Source organism: Microtus pennsylvanicus, chromosome 7 (assembly GCF_037038515.1).
Source record: "Microtus pennsylvanicus isolate mMicPen1 chromosome 7, mMicPen1.hap1, whole genome shotgun sequence".
Taxonomy (NCBI): domain Eukaryota; kingdom Metazoa; phylum Chordata; class Mammalia; order Rodentia; family Cricetidae; genus Microtus; species Microtus pennsylvanicus.
Window position 1 is genome coordinate 88,701,296 of NC_134585.1, and position 20,539 is coordinate 88,721,834.

At 41.5% G+C, this 20,539-nt stretch overlaps 1 protein-coding gene across 4 annotated transcripts in view; it reads left to right on the forward strand.

The window, feature by feature from the left end:
* Sec24b (SEC24 homolog B, COPII component) overlaps positions 1 to 20,539 on the forward strand; it is a 63,456-nt gene that overhangs the window by 26,173 nt on the left and 16,744 nt on the right. For 2 of the 4 annotated variants that reach the window (XM_075981334.1, XM_075981335.1), the window contains exons 4-8: positions 5,409 to 5,513; positions 13,465 to 13,545; positions 14,345 to 14,577; positions 17,696 to 17,880; positions 19,640 to 19,742. In XM_075981334.1, the coding sequence (XP_075837449.1) occupies positions 5,409 to 5,513; positions 13,465 to 13,545; positions 14,345 to 14,577; positions 17,696 to 17,880; positions 19,640 to 19,742 (707 nt within the window). The remainder of the gene's footprint in view (positions 1 to 5,408; positions 5,514 to 13,464; positions 13,546 to 14,344; positions 14,578 to 17,695; positions 17,881 to 19,639; positions 19,743 to 20,539) is intronic. The other 2 variants (XM_075981336.1, XM_075981337.1) reach the window with 1 other exon arrangement.

The window sequence follows — 20,539 nt, forward strand, 5'->3', positions numbered from 1 at the left end:
AGAGCTGTGGATGCAGTGAAGTTCCTGGTTGCAGGTGTGAAGAGGCTGAGACCGGAGCCCACAGAGAAACCCAAAGTGTGGCCCTTGAAGCCAGTCGAGCGGTCTCCAAGGAGGAGGCCTCCTGCACAAACTTCAAGGAGGGCCACACCACCAACATGGGGTCAAATAAAAAGGCTGATGCAAATGTCGGAGGAGGGAGCACGAGGCCTGGGGTTGGGAAATAACCCGGCGGCTATATTTCTGATGTGTCTGGTAATCATATCCATTCAGGTAAGTCCAGTCAGGGGAAAAGCCTACTGGACCTACAGCCCCAGGCCACTGCTTTTTCAGTTAGTGGCATGGTCACATCCTTCCATATCTGATTACACCCTTCTGGAGTCACTTGGAGTCCTGGTGGGCTCGCTTCAACTATTGGGAGTGAGCTGCAACCCTTAGATTCAGACAGAATTTACTGTTGCACAGATGACTACTGACATATGTGTGAGTGACAGCAGTCCCTTAGAGCAACAGCCAATGATGGGGAATGAGCTGAGCCCCACCCCCAGGGATTTGGACCCACAATGATAGTGAGGGTTTGGCCCAATTATGTCAGCACACCCTAGGAATGCAGAAGGCTATGTTAGATTGTTTCTCCTAATATCACAAAACAAGCCTCAGGCTTCAGTCTGTTTAACCTGTTAGAACATTTCTTTCGCTTTTATTGGACACAGCGGCTGTTATGTTCTTCCTCTTCTCATCCTTGCAGTCTGGTGTTGAGCATTACAGCGAACCACCTCTGGACTAAGCGTGGAGAGTCATCGGGAACATCTAAGAAATAAGAAAGGGGGAGATGTAGGGAGCAGAGGAAGGCCTGAGTGAATGTGTATTGTTTGACATGAGCATGGCCATGTCAAGGACCCCAGTGCCTCAGATCCATGGACATGGCAAAGCCTTTTCTGGGTCAGGCTCGGGGCCAAAGCCTTCCCCTGGTCCAAGCTTGAATGTTGACAGTGTGTACAGAAAGCATCAGCTGCAGCTTCCTCCTCAACTGCAGCTTCCTCCTCCCAACTGCAGCTCCTCCTCTCAACTGCAGCTCCTCTTCTCAACTGCAGCTCCTCCTCCCAACTGCAGCTCCTCCTCCCAACTGCAGCTCCTCCTCCCAACTGCAGCTTCTTCCTCCCAACTGCAGCTCCTCCTCCCAACTGCAGCTTCTTCCTCCCAACTGCAGCTCCTCCTCCCAACTGCAGCTTCTTCCTCCCAACTGCAGCTCCTCCTCCCAACTGCAGCCTCTCCTGGATATTTACACCTGAGACTGCTCCCTCACAGAGACACCCCACCAAGACTAACCCTTCTTCCTTGTGCTGTACATAATAAACATGCTGAGTGTCAGGGTTGCTTAGTAAGTGCTCTCCATCAGAGAGAGCAAAGCCCACCCGATCTCAGCTTTTCTGTATGTGTGTCTGTCATTTCTTCAGTGTCTGTAGTATCTTCATTCCTGCGTCGCCCAAGTCAGGTTTCCCAGACTCCAGGCTACTGGGCAGAGCAGTTAATAACTTCTTAAGCACTAACCACTAGTACATGGTTAAACCTAAATTGAACCCCAAGTCCCAGGTGTTTTGCTTATTTGCTTGTTTGAGACAAGGGCTTACTATATAACCCTGATGGACCTGGAACTCATTGTGTAGCCCAGGCTGCCCTTGAACTCAAACTCAATATTCGGCTGCCTCTGCCCCCCCCCCCCCGAGTTCTGGCAGAGTCGAGTGTTTCTCTGCATTGTCGCGCTGCTCATCTGTTGAGTCCTCCTTTCTGTTTTTGCTTTGCTCTCACTGCACACTTAGACAATGGATAGTTCTTCGATGGTAGGTAGTGCAGGCTGATAAAAGCACGTCCACTAACCTCCTTACCTCTGCTGCCTCAGAGGACGGGACAGAGACTCCTTTCTAACATGCTTCGCCTGTGCCTGAGATACCTCAGAAAAGGAAGGCTTGAGTCTGGGTGCCTTTATTAGTCCCTTAAGGAATGAGGAAACTCTCTGTGTAGTTACAGAGAGAGGTTTTTATACCTCAGTGCAGTATTTCAGAGTGAAGTGTAGGTAAGTCAAGTTACTGTGGCCTTTGTAAAGTGGGGGGAGGTAAAGGCTGTTAGCAAGGTTCTTCTTTGAGTGGAAAAATAGTATCATTGGAATAGGCACTTGAGTGTTTATAAAGCTGGTATTTCGTGGGAGTCTTTGTGAAGTCTTCTAATGTGGGTGCTTTGAAGATAATCTTAGGAAAGATAAAAATTGCTCAAAATTAAACTCTTGAATTAAAAAATAAAATAAAATGCCCTTCACAGTGGGGTTGTTCCCTTGAGACCAGTTCAGGCTTTTGTTTGTTTTGCTTTGTTTTCAGAAACAGTGCAAGACAGTAAAGACAGCTTTCGTTAAACTGTCCCAAAGATTGTGTTCTGCAGAAGACAAGTAATAGGTGATTTAATTTAATTGTGGTTTTGGATTAGGGGAGGTATCACCGCTCTTACGTGCACCTTGGGCATTCGCTCCACATCAGCTACATCCCCACACCAGGGGATGAATGGGGTAGGATAGGGTGTGTGCTTATTTTATTTTATTTTGCAAGGAGGGTGTGAAATTTGACCCCGGGGTTCATAATTTTAATTTTCCTGTATTCCAGAAGAAATTAGGAAATAGGAATTGGCAAGGAAAGAGGATTTATTTAATTTGGACACACTGGAAAGGAAACAAATGAGTTTTTCTTCAGCTTCCTTAATAGCAGTAATCCATGTTAGATAGGGAAGACATGCCACGGGAAAATATGCCTGCAAAGGTCCAGGCATTGTCAGAACAGTGAGGTTTCTGAGAGAGCTCAGTAAGAGAATCCCCAGAGAAATCTAACTTCTTGGTGTATTTCCTGAGTGTTCCTGTTGGCACTGCTGCTGGGGGAGGGTTCTGCTAAATTCGCTATGTCAGATCCTGGGAGTGCTCTCTGCCTCCTGCTTTCACTAAAGTCCCAGCTTGAAAGTCTTGGCCAGCTCGGTGCTCTAAGAATAGAAGATGGGTTACTTTCCGTAGGGTTCCGTGTGGGCTTCAGAATGACCTCTAGGAGGTGGTGTTCCAGTCTCCTACGCATGTGTATGGGTTGGAGCTCTTACAGAGGGTGGGCTTGAATAGAAGCACTGTGGGATTTCTGGATGCTGGAGTTGGCAATGGGACAGCTAGCTGCTTGTTGCATTCTAAATATACTGTACGTATCTGAAACAGGACCTTTAAATGTGGAGTGATATTATTCCAAAGCTATTATCATTCCTTTGTGGTTCTGAAATGTCATGTTTTTATCTATTAATACTCCCAAGATTTTAGTGGAGCTTACTTGAACAAGCAAAGGTAAGCTAATTTCTAAACACATTAAAAGTCATGGTGGGAGAAAGGTATGTGATGTTTAGTTAATGTAGTAAATGGACAACCACAATGTATTCTAAAGTCTACAATACATAATACTATTCTCTGACTTAAATGTTAGTTTAAGTGAATTAAATGATTGTTATATGAATTTTTGTTATTGTTTAGCCATCTCATTCTCTCAACTAGGCTTTGGATTCTTTTCTAATAATTGAAATAAATCTGTTTAAATCTGGAGGAGAGGAAAATATTTATTTTATAATATGTATATAAAGTTGCTTTGTATTGTGGCTCTTTCGAGTAGCATTAGCAAACAACCGTACTAATCCAGTCATGAAGAATGGTTTTTTTCTCACTGTTTGCTTTACTGGCCTCTCTTAAATACAACAAACAGAATATCTTCTTTGTCTTGTGTCATCTTTTATACACACATACGTGTACACCGCTAGTAGCCCATTGAAGAAGTGTGGCATTGTAAAGTAAGTCATTAAATTTAAGGATTTCTTCTGTGAAAATCCTTTTGCTATTGTTCTATTTAATTGTAACTTCTTTGTATATTTAACTTATGGCCTAATATTAGCTAAATTTCCATTTTAAGTAGGTGGTTAGAGGATCGTTGTCACTGAATTCGAAAGGTGTCAGTTTGTCGTGTAATGCCTGAACCTATTTTATTTTGAGTTTTACCTTTTCAAATGAATTCAAGGTAACTACTATTTTAACTGTACTAAATGTTCCAGCTAGCCAGGTATGATAATTCATACCTGTAATCTCATCACTTAGGGAGCGGAGACGTGAGGAGTATGTCTCTGTTCAAGTTCAAGACCTGGCTGGACTACAGAGTGAAACCAGCTGAAAAAAACAAGAGTAAAATGAACCCCCAAATCAGCAAAATTAGCAGATTTCCCACGACTCTCTTTATATTAGTGGGAAATTGAAAGCTTTTCAGATTAACCTTAGCCACCTCTGACCTCAGTCAGATGTGCTTGTCACCAGCCACTTCTTACTCTCAGGATGAGTTCTCTGTATCCACATTAACCAAAAAGACCACCCAGAAAATAATGGTGAGAGCATATGAGGCAGGGAACCTGTGACTGGTGACACTCCACAGTGCTTCAAACGTATTGAGTATTCATGGAGATTCCAGCTCTGTGTCTGGAGTTTTTCTTTCTCAGAATAGAGCTGTAAGATTTTCCTTGTTAGCCTGTGTTCACTCCTATTTCTAAAATGTTGTCATTTTAAAGCTAGATTAGTTGTATTTTCCTTTAAAATTTTATGGATGTTAATTTTCACATCTTGACTTCATCAGATTAAGTAATAACATGTAGTAATTGTATGACAAAGGAGGTCCTACATACACATCAGGTTATGCCTTTCCCACCATCTGCCTTCTTGGTGGACTTCAGACATACTAATCTTATTTCACACTGACGTGTAGGCTGTAGGGTAACACCGCCAGGACTGGGCATTACATGAAATCACTTGTCTGTCATTGTGAACTTAAGGCCACAGTGTCCCCAGTGAGCAGAGAACTGTGCTCAGTACAGTTTTTTAACTGTTATTCTTTTCCGTTATGGCAACTGAGCTGCCATCAAGGTGGGATTAGCATACAGAAGGAACCTAGTATTGAATGTGTTTAGGATGCAGCCATACAAATTTAGTTTGGTAGAAATGATCACTTTCTGCCAGGAAAGTGTGTTCTCAAAGGACGTATACCCCAACAGCCCCAGGGCTGAAGAAGGTAAATGGAGATAAAGCTCAAAATTATTTTCTGAGAACACCACTGTGGGTTCCAAAGTCAGTGTAATATATGGTACTTTTTTCATGCTTAAACCAGTTCCAATTAAAATTGCTTTTACTAAACTGCTTTGCATAGATTTTTTAATGGTTCGGTTTTGATAATAATCTGCTGATATTAATATGCACGCTGGGAATGTTCTTTGGAATGTCAGAGTTCTTTCTCACTTTTAATGTAAAGATTTATTTCCTTGACTTTCCTGTTGGTTTGACTCTTGTGTTTGTGCTTTCCACTTTACAGGCATGCAGTATGGTGACTATGTTAATAATCAAGCTAGCTCCACACCAACTCCCTTGTCATCAGCTTCCGATGATGAGGAAGAGGAGGATGAGGATGAGGAAGCAGGTCTGCTTTAGCTTTACACAGTTTCCGTCTTCGCCTGTTTAACTGCCTCTATTTTACAATCTTAGCCTTTAGAAAATGTCTGAAGATTGAGCAAATTGAACGGCTCGGTTTGGGTCACATCTTTGATGCTGGTTGAATGTTTTCTTCTTTTAGACATGCCTGTCTTCCCAAGCAGTGTGCAAAGGAATGAGGCCCGACTGAAGCCCTGCTGATGGCTGTAGCACCCTTTAGGAATAATGTTCTGCTTTGCATGCTTCTTCAGACTAATCAAAATGATTACGGACTTTGTAATGTGCTAGAGAAATAAGATACTGCTCTCTGGGATCTAGGTCCTCTTGGGCTCTCTTAGCATGCACTTAGAAGAGCCACCTTAGTATTTGCCTGCTCTTGGAATAGCAGCTCATGTTACATCACTAAAGAAGGTATATGGTTGCATGGTGACCACCTGCTTCTTTTTATTTTTTATTCTTGATAGGTGGAACACTATTAAATGAGACAGTGCAGTTCTTGCACTAATACCCACACTTGGAAAGTAGACGAGTGAGCCATGCTCACTCAAGTTATTTTATGTGACTGCGATTTTCTTCCTGCTGCCTTTATTACTGATGGAAGGATTTGCTGCAATTTGTCTAACCAAAAGCGGCTGGTCTGTGTATATGTTTTAAAATATTCAAATCTTTACACATGATTTGAAGGGGATAAAAATAAGAGATTCCAGTTAGGAAGAAATTAGCCTTAATATATAAAACATCATTTATTTTTCAGAAATGTTTTATTTTTTATTTTAACATGATTTCAGATTTTTAAAGTTTAAAAGATATTCCCATATATGTTTTGCCCAAATTAACCACCTTTATAATTCTTCATGTATTTTTCCCTTTATTGTCTGAAAGTAAATCACAGACATAAACTTTACAATCAAATACTGAAGTGTATTTTGCCTGGTCACCAAGGTAGTACGGTTACAAAAATTGAACATTGGTGCTGTAATGGCTAGTGTATAGTTCATGGTCAGTTCTTAGTAACTGTCACAATTTCACTTTTTAGAACTGTTTTCCTGGCCCAGGGTTCAGTCCATAATAGTTCCTAAGTTGAACTTAGTTGATATGTCTTCAATAGCTGTTGATGCAAAACACTTGGTTCATAGGGAATAAGAGAATTTTTTCAACACCCAGTTTGAGTTACTGGCTTAAGAACACAGACTTGGGTTTCCCTAAACACCATGTTCCAATTTGGTAATGGTTTCATGGAGTTTTGATAGTCAAGTCATGAATCAAGGTGTTTCTCAAATATATTGATGGAAACAGCAGATAGATGGGACACAGAACACAGTGGGGAGCCTCTGCTGTGGGGCTCAGATGTGGTCTGATTGACGTTCTTGTTGCACTGGTGGAGGCTGAGTCTCTACATGCCAGAAGGATTTGCTCGGTAAGTCACTGGGCTGTCAGCTCACACTCAGAGGTGGGAAGTAAACAAATGCCCAGGAGGGAGCTACAGCCAGCTCAAAATCAGTTCTGCTTTTAGTCTAGCATTCCTGCTTTCTAAAACCTGTCAGTCTCATAGCTTGTTTAACACAGCTGTGGCTTGTGTCTGGGAACTCCATTCACACAGGCCCATTATTTTATGAAGTGTTCTGATGACCTTGTTGTGACTTACTGAGGCAGAGTATCTCGTAGCCCAAGTTGGTCTCACATTCTCTATAGAGTTGAGGCTGGCCTTGAGCTGCTGGAATGGCATGTTCATAGCCCCACTTGGTTTAGAGCATGCAGCTCGGACAGATTTCTACAGCAGTGTTGTATTGGCAGTGCCCCTGGTGATGTCTGTTAATACGGAGCATCTGCTACACGGACTCTGTGAAGTCACTCTTTTCCTTGTTGAAGTTAGTAAGTATTTTAGAGAGATTTTTTTGAGGTGGGCAAATATACTGATTTTTGGTGTTTGGTTCTGTGCGTGCACACATGCTGATGCGTGGGTCTGTATCCAGGCAGAGGTCAGAAGGTGCTTTGGATTTCTTGGAGCTGGAAATGCAGGCATGCACTGGCTTGCTGTGTCGGTGCTGAGATCTGAGCTCGGACCCTCATTGTTCAGCAAGTACTCTAGCGGTTGAGCCATCGCGCCAGTCCTGAATACCGTATTCTTTATTCAGCTGTTACCCACTGCTTTAGTGTTCATTAATATTTTCAAACTCTCGGGGTTCTATAGTGATGAGTTGGACTTATTTTTATGACGACCCCTTGATGGCATCTTGTTCCGGATTGGCTGGTGGCAGAGCCCTCAGATGAGCGCTGATGTCTGTCTTCCTCCCTTTAGGTCTAACACTGTTTGGACATGGGAGGTAGAAAGAGAACGAGAAGAACATTCCTTGATTCTCACTGGTGCACCTTTCATGTGTCTGTGACTAGGTGAACCCTTCTGGCCCTGGGTGGGTGCTAGTATAAAACTTGTGGTTATTAATAAAGAATGGTCAGAGGCGTGGGATAGCCACTTTTCTCACCCAGTAGCTGGTGGACATGGGGTCTGCCTTTCACTTTTCTGCAAGTTTTGTGTAAGATGTGTGGAAGCAAAGCCTCCATTTATACAGTTAACTTAAAATTGAGCAATGCTAGGAAATATCTTGGTCTTTGTTGACCCCACAGGATAACTTAGGCCTTTTCTTCAGGCTTCAGTGTTGTTACATTTTTCTCAGCTTCAGAGATTCTGTGCTGTTTTATTTCTTGTGGAGCCAGACTCTCCCCGTGTAGTGCAGGCGAATGTTCATTTGGCCTCCTCCTCTTTCCTTTGCTTCCTCGGATTGTAACTCCTTTTTTTTTTCCTCCTTTGGTTTGCAAAGCTTCTTCAAAAGCTGGGACAAAACCAGTATAGACCGAGGGGAAGTTCTTCTCAAGAATGCCATTCATAGGCATTTCCCCAACCTGGCCTCATTCTTACGTTTCTGGTGTAACGAGACTGAGGAACCTAGAGCTACCTAAGGTTTATAGGGGGGTAGAAAATCCCCTGTTCATTTATCTAACATTAGCTTTCACATTGAAATGGCCAAGATAGAACTTCCCTAATCTGAAGTGTAAAGTGCTGCAAAAGCGACTCAGGAGGATGACTCTGCTTTCCTCGTGATAGCTCATAGGTAATCCTGGATGCACAAGAAATATTTAAGATTACGTTTTGACCCCATGTTTAAGGTACACATGAAATATAAATGATTCTATGTTTAGATTTGCTTTCAAAGACACCTCATCTTTTATATATAAATATTTAAAATATAAATATATGAAAATATAGAAAATATTTTTTAAACTGAAACCTTTCTGGTTCCATGTATTTTAGATAAGAAATGTCAGGTCTGTTCTTTGTTCTCCTCCCCAAATGCGTAGGGCAGAGCGACAGCACTCATAACCACAGGACAACTGGGAAAGGCAGTGGTTTGCGATTTTAAGCATTGCCTTACCTGAAAAGGAAATGCTTTTCTACTGGCCTAGGGGAAGGATTGCTCAGCCGAGAGTGTCCTGGCCTTGAACACAAGGGGAAAGGATGTGTATTGACTGGTGGGCAATTTGTATAACTACATTGTAAGTTCAGAGGGAGGATAGGATGGTACAGAAGTCTTGAGAAGTGAAGGTACGAGCCAAGTGTAAGCCATAGTTTGAAGGGTTACAGTGTGAAGGTTATTCAGATGGTTTTCCTCTAGGGTTGTAGGGAATTCATGGAGATGTGGAGATGTCTTTAAGTGTGTTGAGAATGTCAACATACAGGTTTCATATGTGTTCGCATGTGTGCATGTTCAGTACAGTGCTGACTGGTGGTGGCAGAGATGGACTGAATGCCCTAGAGTGGGTTAACTGATCCTTCTGTTCATCTGCGCTGACTGCTCCTGACTCTCGGTGGTCACAGCTGGCACTGCTTCAGTCCCGTGACAGGACTTGGACTTCTGAAAGTAAATGAGCAGACTTAAAATCACTAAATAAATTAGAACAACTGTTTCTATAAAAGTAATAATTGAGCCGGGCTGTGGTGGTGCAGTGGGTCTCTAACCCCATAGGGGTCACATCAGATATACTGCATGTCATATATTTACATTATGGTTCATAGCAGTAGCAGAATTACAGTTAGGAAGTAACAACAGAAATAATTTTATGGTTGTGGTCACCACAGCATGAGAAACTGTATTAAAGGGTAATTATTATGATTATTATTTATGATGATGATGATGATGATGATGATGTAATATGAAAAGTGCATTTGGGATGTTGAGAACCACAGGTGTAGACCCACTAGCTTAGATTCACCCTCTGTATCCTGAGTGCTGGGAGGCCTGCAACACCATGTCCAGCAAGGATTATTATTTCTTAGTAGTTACAGTTAAACCATTTTTGGTCATAGAATATACCATAGATTGTTGTTGGTGTTTGTTTTGAGGCAGGGTCTGAGTATAAGCCTTGGCTGGCCTGGAACTCACTACATAGACCAGGTTGGCCTTGAACTCATAGAGATCTGCCTGCCTACTTTTACCTTAACCAAAGTATTTTATAGCAGTTTTATTGGCATATAACTCATACCATAAAATTAAATTACTTAAATTTACTGTTCAGCAAGTTTTACTATTTTCTTACTTTGTTACCCATCACTGTTCCAGAACATTCTTATCACTCCAGAATAGAAACTAGCAGTCACTTCTCATTCTGCCTTTCTCAAACACATAGCTCAGGCAACTGCTGTGTTTTTTGTGGCTGACTTCTTTTCTGAGCATAGGATGTCAGGTCACCCACAGTGACCTAAGTTCTGAGTTGGTGGACATTTGGGTTTTTCCATCTTTTGCCTTGCTTCTATGAACATTTGCCAGCAAGTATTTTTTTTTGAAAGTTTATTTTCATTTATCTTGACATTTCTTGGCCATATAGTAACTATATTTTTAGAAATTGCCATATTTTTTTAAAGTGGCTACACTGTTGTATAATTCCATGAAGTTTCCAATTTTTCTGTATCCTTACCAAAAAAAAAATGCTCTTATGAGTCTTCTTGGTATTAAACTGCCTCGGCGGTGTGAAGGTGGAACCACAGTGTGCTATGTCTTGATTCCCATTGCATTCGTGAAGTGAGCATCGTCTCATGTGCTCTCTGCCTTTTATGTCCGACACCAGAGAGTGCTGTGTCCTCAGGAGTGTGGTCTGGTGAACACTTAGAAGTGGTGCACGGGCTTTCCCCTGCTGGCCAGCTCTGTGGCCGAGCTAAACAGGACTGAAGAGTTTTTGTTACCCCAGAGAACCCTGTACTCATTAACTGTGGCTCCCCCTTTTACTCTCTCCTCAGCCCACAGTGACTAGTCTACCCCAACTCTGTAAATTTGCCCATTCTAGGGGTTCACTAAAATAGGACTGTATAATGTATGCGCTCTCTTTGGTCTGGCCTTTGTCCTTCAGCATGTTTTTCAGATTTGTTCACATTTTGGCAGTTGTGAGCCCGTGATTCTTTTGACTGAACTGTAGTCGATTATGCTGGATACAGCACGTTTGGTTTCGCCATCTGTTGGTGATTATTTGAGTTGCTGTGTTTTTGTTTGTTTGCTTGTTTGTTGCTTGTTTTGAGATAGGGTCTTGTTATGTAGCCTAGGCTGCTTTCACACTTGATGATCCTTCTGCCTCAGCTTTCTGAGTGCGAGAATTACAGGCATGTACTACCACACCTGCCTTTAGCATATATATTTTTTTAGTGCCTGTACTATAATACTTTTATGTTTTGGTGACAGGATCTCACTAGGTATCCCAGGCTTAAGCTCAATGTTGAGCCTCCTAAGTCCAGAATTGTAGTTGTGTGCCACTGTGCCCGCCCAATATGGAGAGACTTTTGACCCCGTACATCAGTCAGCATTTTGCTTGAGTTCTATATGTGGACAAACAGGAAGGACTATTCCTTTCCATTCCTCATTAAGAGACATGGCATGTGTATACCTAGCTTTCTATTTAATCACCTTAAGATGGGTGCTGTTAGCAAATACAGCTATTCTTCCAACAAGTCAGGCTTGGCGGCAAGTAGGCCTTTACCTACTGAGCCATCTAGCTAGCCATGTGCTTGCTGGAGGTGCTAACTGACCCAACATTATCTAGCAGGTAAACGACATACTCTGCACTTGCAGTTTTCTGTTTTGAAATCATATCCTTTGCTGTGAATAAACCAACCCTATACAGATAACTGCTGATTATATGCTTAGTTTGTATATTTTGTATTGTTAATTCTTAAGATTATCTGGAGGGATTCAGTGGAGGATAGCTAGCACGCCTGTTCTTTTTACATCACAGTTAAAAATTAACTAAGACGTAGTTCAAACTCTGTCACCCTGGGTGTCCAACAACAGAAGAGGAGATAAATAAAAAGTGATTTTTATATACAATGGAGGCTTTTGTTTTCAGCCATAAAGAGTGTTTGTTTGTAGGGAAAAATGAGTGTAACTGAGATAATCATATCAAGTGATTATTCTAGGACGTAAACAGTCCTAGAAAGACCACATTTGTTTGTTTCCTCTCATCTCCGACTCCTCCATAGATGTATAAACTCATGCACATATAAATGGCACGAAAGTGAAAGTAAAATTGTCTGAACAAAGGGAGCTACTGGACAGGATGTGCTCAATATATGATACATACTGTATAAAAAGTTAAAATAAGAATTTTATTTTCAAAAAGGAAGAAAACAAAAAGCTAAAATCCTGGTCGTATCTGAGTTAAGAGCCTGGGATAATGTCTGTACCAGAGAGTTTTGTCACTTTGGTCTCAAGAGAGGGGCCATATCCATTTTCTATACTACGTATCAGTGTCTACGCTCTTGTTCTTGTCTGAGATTCTCAATGAAGTGTTTGTTGAGTGAATGAATGAAAGAACTGTATCTTATGTTCTATTTTCCCATGTGTCCTAGCACCACTCAGCCTTTCTTAATCTAACCGGTTTGAATGGTCACAAACAGTAAGTGTTCATTGTCTGATATCTGTGTTTACTAGCATGGCTTCCATTTATATTCCCTTATCCAGTATGGTGGGTATTGTTTGATCTGTATTCTGCACAAGGATCATGGAGGCACAAAAATACTTTCATGTTATGTGGAAGAAACCCAAGCCATAAAGTCTTCTTTTATTTTTTTAGCTTTTTATATGTGTGAGTGTTTTGCCTGCATGTATATATATGTACCAGATGTGTGCTCATAGAGGTCAGAAGAGAACATCAGATCCTCTGGAACTGGAGTTATAGCTAGTTAGGAGCTGCCATGTGGGTGCTGGGAATCGAACCGAGGTCCTCTAAGAGATCTCTTAACTGCTGAACCATCTCTTGAACCCCAGGGTCTTTTATGAATATATGTAACAGCTCTGCTGTGCTAAAAGTCGTCTTAATTATCTTAAACTTCCTAGTACTAATAGAGTGTGTTTGATACCTTGAGATTGATGGGTGTAATATTTCAGGTGTGGTTCTGTTAAAATATCTGCTAGTCCTAAATTTATATTTGATTGTCTTTAGAATTTGTTTATTCTTAAAGCTAATGTATGTCCAACTGAATTTTATTCCACTCATCAGCTGCAGATTCTCCCCACCATTATTTGTTATCCTTTTAAAATAATTTTTATTACATTTATGTATTTGTCAGGATGAGCATGTGCCTGCCATGGCCAGTTTGCGGAGTCCAGGGAACAACTGGGCTGAGTTGGTTTTCTCATTCTTGGGCTCAAACTTGGGTGGTCATTTGTTCAGCTTATCATGGCAAGTGCCTTTACCTGCTGAGCCATTAGATAGCGCATGTGTATGTGCGTGTGTGTGTGTGTGTGTGTGTGTGTGTGTGTGTTTTCAAACATCAGTCATTTTAGTTTTTACAAGAGTTGGGAATTCTAGTTCAGCAGAGCCATCTTTATTCACGTGCCAACAGTAGCTATGAGATGCCCTGCCACTTTGAACTCAGCAGCTGTTTGCTTTCCCTTCAGGTGTTGACAGCTCCTCTACCACAAGCAGTGCTTCACCCTTGCCCAACAGCTACGATGCCCTGGAAGGAGGCAGCTACCCAGGTAACTTGTGTCGAGTTTAAGCTGCTGGCCACCAGTCACTTTAAAGGTGGCTGTGAGCAAGTATCAAAAGCAGACTGCATTTTTATCCGAAAAAGTGGGACATTTTTCAGCTTTAAAACCATCCTGTGACAACCCCTGAAGAAATCTATCGTTTTGTTTTTCTCTTTTTCTTAAAAAAAAAATAATAATAATAGGGAACAGTATTCTAATTTTCTTTATTTTTAAAAACTGGTTCCTTGTTGGGTATTGATAGCTTACGCCTTTAAATAAAGGACATCCAGTCACTGAATTTTCTTAGGCACTTAATGATGCCAGATGTTGTTCTGGAAGTCTAGACACCATTCACACTCTACTCACAATTTATTATGCAAATAATGCGATTTCTGGGTGATTGTAGGAAATGTGTAGCTCCTCTCCTGGACATCTTACATTAGCAGTCAGATAAAGGGCAATTTAGAAAAGAGAGTAATTTATGTAATTTATAATCTGAATTGTCTTGCTTTGTTTTCTGCTCCTTAGCCCCAGTTCTGCTGAGAAAATTAAAAAACAAATATATACACTACTGTGTTAAGTGTGTGTGGTATTATTAGGAGTGCTAGCTGAAGAATTTGTTGTTGAAATTATCCATAGGACAAAGCAATACATAAAGTAAGATTGACAGAATATTGATAGATGTTACAGTTGGATGATTTGTCTATGTGTTTTGCATTTGTCACGTAAAGGGAAAACCGTGCCAAGGGTTATTGCTTACCATCCTGATTTGGGATGGTTGTGAACACTCATTTTTTTTCTTTGCTAGATATGCATTCTTCTTCAGCAAGCAGCCCTGTTCCTGACCGTGGCCCAGAACCTAACCCCACCCTCGCCCAGGCTCTGTCTGCAGCTCCTACTCCCAGTGCTCCTCACCCCACAAAGGTAGCAAAGCCTTTTGGCTATGGCTACCCCACTCTTCAGCCTGCTTATCAGAATGCAGCACCACCACCAGCCGCTGGTGGACATCCCAGTGGCCCGGCATACTCTGGATATCCTCAGGTTTGTTTCCAGTCATGTTTGATAAATTGATAAAAATTGTAAAATACCAATTGGAGCACATCTTTGATCATCAGAGCTTTACAAAGGTAGAGGCTAGATGAGAAAAAAAACTGGCTATAACTTGGGTTTTCTTTATTGTATCTTTAGGTTTGTTGCAGTTTTGTACAGGTATTTTTTATAATCAGGAAATTAAATGGTAATTTAAAATTTATTTCTGTGTATCTGCCATGTGTGGATAAACACAGAGGGTATTGGGCCCCTTGGCACTGGTGTTATAGGCGGTTGTGAGCTTTCCAACATGGATACTGGAAAGTGAACTTGGATCCTTTTGAAGAGCCAGTGCTCTTAACTAGTGAGCTACTTCTGCAGCCCCTAATATTAACTTTTTTAAAATTTTATATCACTAAGGTGCCATTCACCTCATAAAATAAGAGAATGTAACATAATGTCTATTTTAGACTCTGTTCTTTACTTGAATACTCTGCTATGAACAGAAGTGCTTTCTAGTTGGTGATCTCAGTAGCTGCGTTAGTTAGTTTTCTCTTTCTAGTTGGTGATCTCAGTAGCTGCATTAGTTAGTTTTTTCTTTCTAGTTGGTTATCTCAGTAGCTGCGTTAGTTAGTTTTCTCTTTCTAGTTGGTTATCTCAGTAGCTGCGTTAGTTAGTTTTCTCTTTCTAGTTGGTGATCTCAGTAGCTGCGTTAGTTAGTTTTCTCTTTCTAGTTGGTTATCTCAGTAGCTGCGTTAGTTAGTTTTCTCTTTCTAGTTGGTTATCTCAGTAGCTGCGTTAGTTAGTTTTCTCTTTCTAGTTGGTGATCTCAGTAGCTGCGTTAGTTAGTTTTCTCTTTCTAGTTGGTGATCTCAGTAGCTGCGTTAGTTAGTTTTCTCCTGTTGTGATAAAATGCTGTGACCCAGAGTGACTTAGGGAAGAGTTTATTTTGGCTTATGTCCCCAGGGGGGAGTCATAATGAGAAATACATGTGATGAGGTGGCCAGAGCAGGAAGCTGACTGATCTCATTTCCTGACGTGGGACACGGGAAACTGAAGGAACAAAGTGGGAGTGGGGTGGTGTGATACATTTTCAAAGCAGCTGTCGGGAACATACTTACAGTGAGTCTTCATGGCCTAAAAGTTCCATAAATCCCCCAAATGATGCCACCAACTGGGAACCAATGTTTCAATTCGTGAGTCTCTAGTGAGATTTTTCATTCAGACCAGCAGTGTGGTAGCTCAGGATCATCTGATGGCTTTCTTGGGCTGTCTCTCAGAACCTTTCAGTTTACCTGTCTTTAGAATGGGAAGTAGTTCTTGTTTTTATTTATTGAGAAGAAAATAGAACATAGGGCAGTGAGCAAAATGACAAAAGCATTTCCTTTTGTGCTTAGCTTAGAAAGAAAACATGGGGGCTGGAGAGATGGCTCAGTCATAAGACACTTGCCAGGCAAGGACTGGAGTTTGAATCCCAGCATCTATGTACGTGCTGAGTGGACATGGCTGTCCACTGCCCTGACATCCCCAGAGCAAGCTGGCTAGTGAGACTAGACACATCCATGAGCTCTGGATCTGACTGAAATCTTTGCCTTAGTGAATACGGTAGAAGTTTTCACCTAGTAGGTTTTAGCATTTGGTGATGTCTGTGTACTTTCTACTCCAGATGTCTACTGTATGTAGACAAACGGTAGATCCTTTTTTTTTCTTTTGTTCTTTCCTTGCTAAAAAGCCTGTGGTTAGAGTGGTGTGTTCATCCTAGATTATAATATAAATAGTAGCAAAAGAATTAAGTGGAAAACTAATTTAAAATGTTGACTACAGGTGAAGAATGAAGTGAGAATCCTTGAATATACTTTTTTGTAAAGTTTTCATATCAAAATAATACAATTTTTGGTCCACAGTTGAAAGAATCTATTATTTGTAGCTTACAGATGGAGAGTTCAGACTATGCTTAATATATTTAAATAATGTCAAAAAATACCATCAACTTTTTATTGCAAGTGTACAATTATTAAATATAAGGCTTGTTTTATTAGTGCTGGAGAGACAGCTCAGGAATTAAAGGCACTGGCTGTTCCTACAGAAGACCTGGGTTCAATTCCCAGCACTTCCATTGTGACAAGCAACTCCCGGCCAGCTTCTGGCCTCTAACGGCACCAGGCACACAAGTGGTGCACAGACGTATATGCAAACAAAGCATTCATTCACAAAAAGAAATTTAAGTTTACAAAAGTGAAAATACAGAAAAGTCGTTTCTGTATGAATCACATACTAAAATTAAAGATTTGTCTTATCGTATTTTTTGTCCTTTGATACGTACCCCAAGAGGCAATAAGATTAGAAAAATAGTATTTTTCATGGTAGTAGAACTTACTTCTTCAACTTTAAGGATTGCTTTTTATCTCCTTGGCTGGATATTTTTTGTGGTTGTATAAATAGAGTATTTTGAGGGAAAGTCCATAAAGAACTAACTGCTTATGCAAATGACCTTAAAACAAAAGAAGTGTACATGTCGGTATTGTTTTTGTTAATTTTTGATTTACTTAATTCAAAGATTGAGTAGTTTTAAATTATGACAATATTAATTAATTTGGCCTAAGATAAAGCTATGAAGTGCATAGTGAGTGGCTCATGCCTTTAATCTTAGTACTCAGGAGTCAGAGACAGGCAGATCTCTGTGACATTGAGGCCAGCCTGGTCTACAGGACAACCAGATCTGTGTAGTGAGACCCTGTCTCAAAACAAAACAAAAGAAAAATGAGAAAGCTCTGAACTCCTAGTAATACTACAAGTATAAAGTGGAGCAGAACTCTGGATACATGTTCATTCTAAGGCACAGGCTCACGCTGAAACATGATAAGTAATAGAACTTGAAAATGCTTCTACATTTATCATCCCTGTCCAATGCAAACTATATTATTTCATGTTGAGCAGCTTGACATTATGAATAAATTTGGTTTTGCTATAAATGCTTACTTATGCTTTAAATTGACTGTTAAGATATGACAGTGAACAGATGTAAATTCTCTTGCCATCTTGAGTTTTCTTCGCATTAAAATCTAGCATTCAGAAACTTGTCTTCATATTTGTTGTATAATTCTCCTTTTGCTTTGACTTTCTCTCTCAGCATTATCCGGGCGTGAACCAGCTGTCCTCCGGTCTAGGAGGACTAAGTCTACAGAGTTCTCCTCAGCCAGAAAGCCTCAGACCTGTGAACCTCACCCAGGAGAAGAATATCTTGCCTGCGACTCCTGTTTGGGCTCCTGTACCTAACCTGAGTGCAGAGCTCAGCAAGTTAAACTGTAGCCCAGAGTAGGTACTCTTTCCTTTAGTGTTTTATAATCAGAGAACTTTGAAAACAATGCATGACTCCAGACTCCAGAAATAGGCATGTGGTGTCAGTCCTGTGATTTTCTTCATGTAGGCTTTTCTGTTTTGGTTTGGATAGAAGTAGATGTAAGCTTCCCTCAGTTTGACTGTGTGTGGGAGTGTGTGGAGTCTGTGTATGTGATCTGTGAGTGTGTGGCGAATTGTATTTGTTTTGGGGTTGTGGTGGCACGTGCCAGAGGAAGACATCAGGTGTCCTGCTCTGTCACTGTGCTGTATTCCTTTGAGACAGTCACTCACTGAGCCTAGAGCCAGGCTGGCAGTTAGCACACCCTGCAGTCCTCCTGTCTCTGCTCCCCACAGCGGGCACACTTGGCCACTCCTGCTCTTTCACATGGCTACTGGAGATTTGAACTCAGTTCCTTTGCTTGCACAGCAAGCACTCTTGTTGCTGAGCCATCTACCCAGAACCCCTGACTCTTTAAGTAAGGTCATCTTTGAAAATTTCCTTCTTCAGACTTTTCTTGCAAAGGTAGTGCTAAGATGGTTTTCATGAAAGCACCAAGGAGTATAGTCGGACAGCTGCTACCTGTCTCTATGCCAAGCTGTTCTTGGGTTGATTATGCATTAATGAATAGCTACGCATTTTCTAGGAGTTAAATGTAGTGTGTGCATGTGTGTGAGAGCTTGGCTGGCTGCAGTGGTGTATGTCTGTGGTCCGAACTCTTGGGATGCTGAGTTAGGATAATTTCCGCTTACAGGTCTGGACTACTAAGGGACTCTTGTAGTCAGGGGAATTGTGTATATGCTTTTTGTTTGGTTATGGTTTTTGAAAGTAGCACTCTTCAAAAGTAAAAAGAATGATTAGTACTGTCTTTAGATTAGGATAGACCCAAATCTTTTAATGTGATTCTGGGTGGGCGTGGCTCTAAGGCGGAGACATTCTCTTCTAAGCGTCAGTGTTGTCAGTCAGTTAGGAATTCAGGCGGAGTAGTCTTTCTCTAAAATGCTCCCAGCTTTTGAAATGTTTTCATCCACTTCTTTGGTCAGACATTTTTGATTGGCAAGTCTGAAATACTCCAGCATCTGAAACCTCCTGAGCATCCTGTCTTTACTCGAAACATTTTAGACGCTGGAGCCTGTGGTACTAGGACCTACACAGAGGGCCCATCCTTGAGTCAGTAAACATTTCCTGGATGCCTTCCAGATATGAGTAAGGCAGTCCACAGCACAAGTTTCCTGAGCTCTGTGGTATCATAGACTTACATTCTATTCAGAAAGCTGTGATTCGGGAGAGTGAAAACACTGTGCGATTCTGTACTGCAGTGCACCAGGCCTGCGGGAGCAGCCCTCCCTGTCCAGATGTCCAGCACAGCGGGAATGTACCCTGGAGTTCAGGTAGATGCCATCCCTCGTGTGTGGGCTTAGGCCTGAGGCGAAGCCGTGACTGGAACAGTCTTGTGTTAGGAGTGTGTTAGCAGGGACACGGCCTTCAGGACAGCGTGTCTGCTGTGGCTGCTGCCTTGCTCCACAGTGCTCATGTTGTTTATTTAGAATGTGTTGTGCTTCTCAACTGTGGAAATGTTTGGGCTCCTTGATTTAGGGCTTTTGACTTCTGTTACATTCATGCCTACTCGAGTGGTCTTCCTCCTGCGCATAGCTGTGGTAACCTGCAGAGTGCTTCTCAGCTCTTGCAGGTGCAGATGCCCGATAGCTAACATACTGCATGTTTGTGTCTTTTCAGTTCATTTCGATGTACCTTGACAAATATCCCACAGACACAGGCTTTACTGAATAAAGCTAAGCTTCCCTTAGGATTGTTGTTACATCCCTTCAGAGACCTGACGGTAAAGTACATTTTAAATACTTAGGTTCTGGTACATGTCCAAGGTATCCAGACTTCTTTGTTTTCTGAGAATGTTTGTCGTCTTTTGTTAGAGTTGGAAATAATCATTTCTGGGCTGGTGATTGATACCCAGGATGCACGTGGTGAAAGGATAGAGCCGGCTCCCACAAGTTGTCCTCTGACCTCCACATTCAGGCTGTGACAAGCACACCCCCACACATTGTGGCCCATACAAAATAAATAAAATGTAATACATTTCCTTTAACAACTACAGCTTCTGTAAGACTCAGTCAGCAGGTCTCGCACCTGCTCTGTGCGGGCGCTGGTGTGCAGTGGCCACAGCCTCCATCTCCTCCCAGTGGGGCAGATGTGAACCACAGCTGTGTGCTGCCTGCCTGACATGTGATCAGCCAGTTCTGTGAGACAAGAAAGTCTGGGCCTCACTTTGCCCTTTAGTCGTAGCTGGAAGTTGCAGCCACCATAGACAATGTGTAAACTTTAAGAGTCGTTTTTAAACAGTTATCCAGATAAAGAGGGGAGTTGTCTGATTGACACTAAATAACCTTGTGACCGTGGGGAAGCCTAAGAACATCAGATCTGCTGAACGAAAGCAGTTGTGTTATGGTACATTTGGGTTAATAGGCACCTGCTAGAGTCTGCCACGCCTTTTGACACTTTGTGTAGATAATATTAGCAGTAGCTGACAAAATAGCCTGGTTGGCCAAGAAAATAAAATTAAAATTTTAAGGTTTAGAAAAACATTTAGACAGAGACATTTATACTTAAGCTACATTTCTC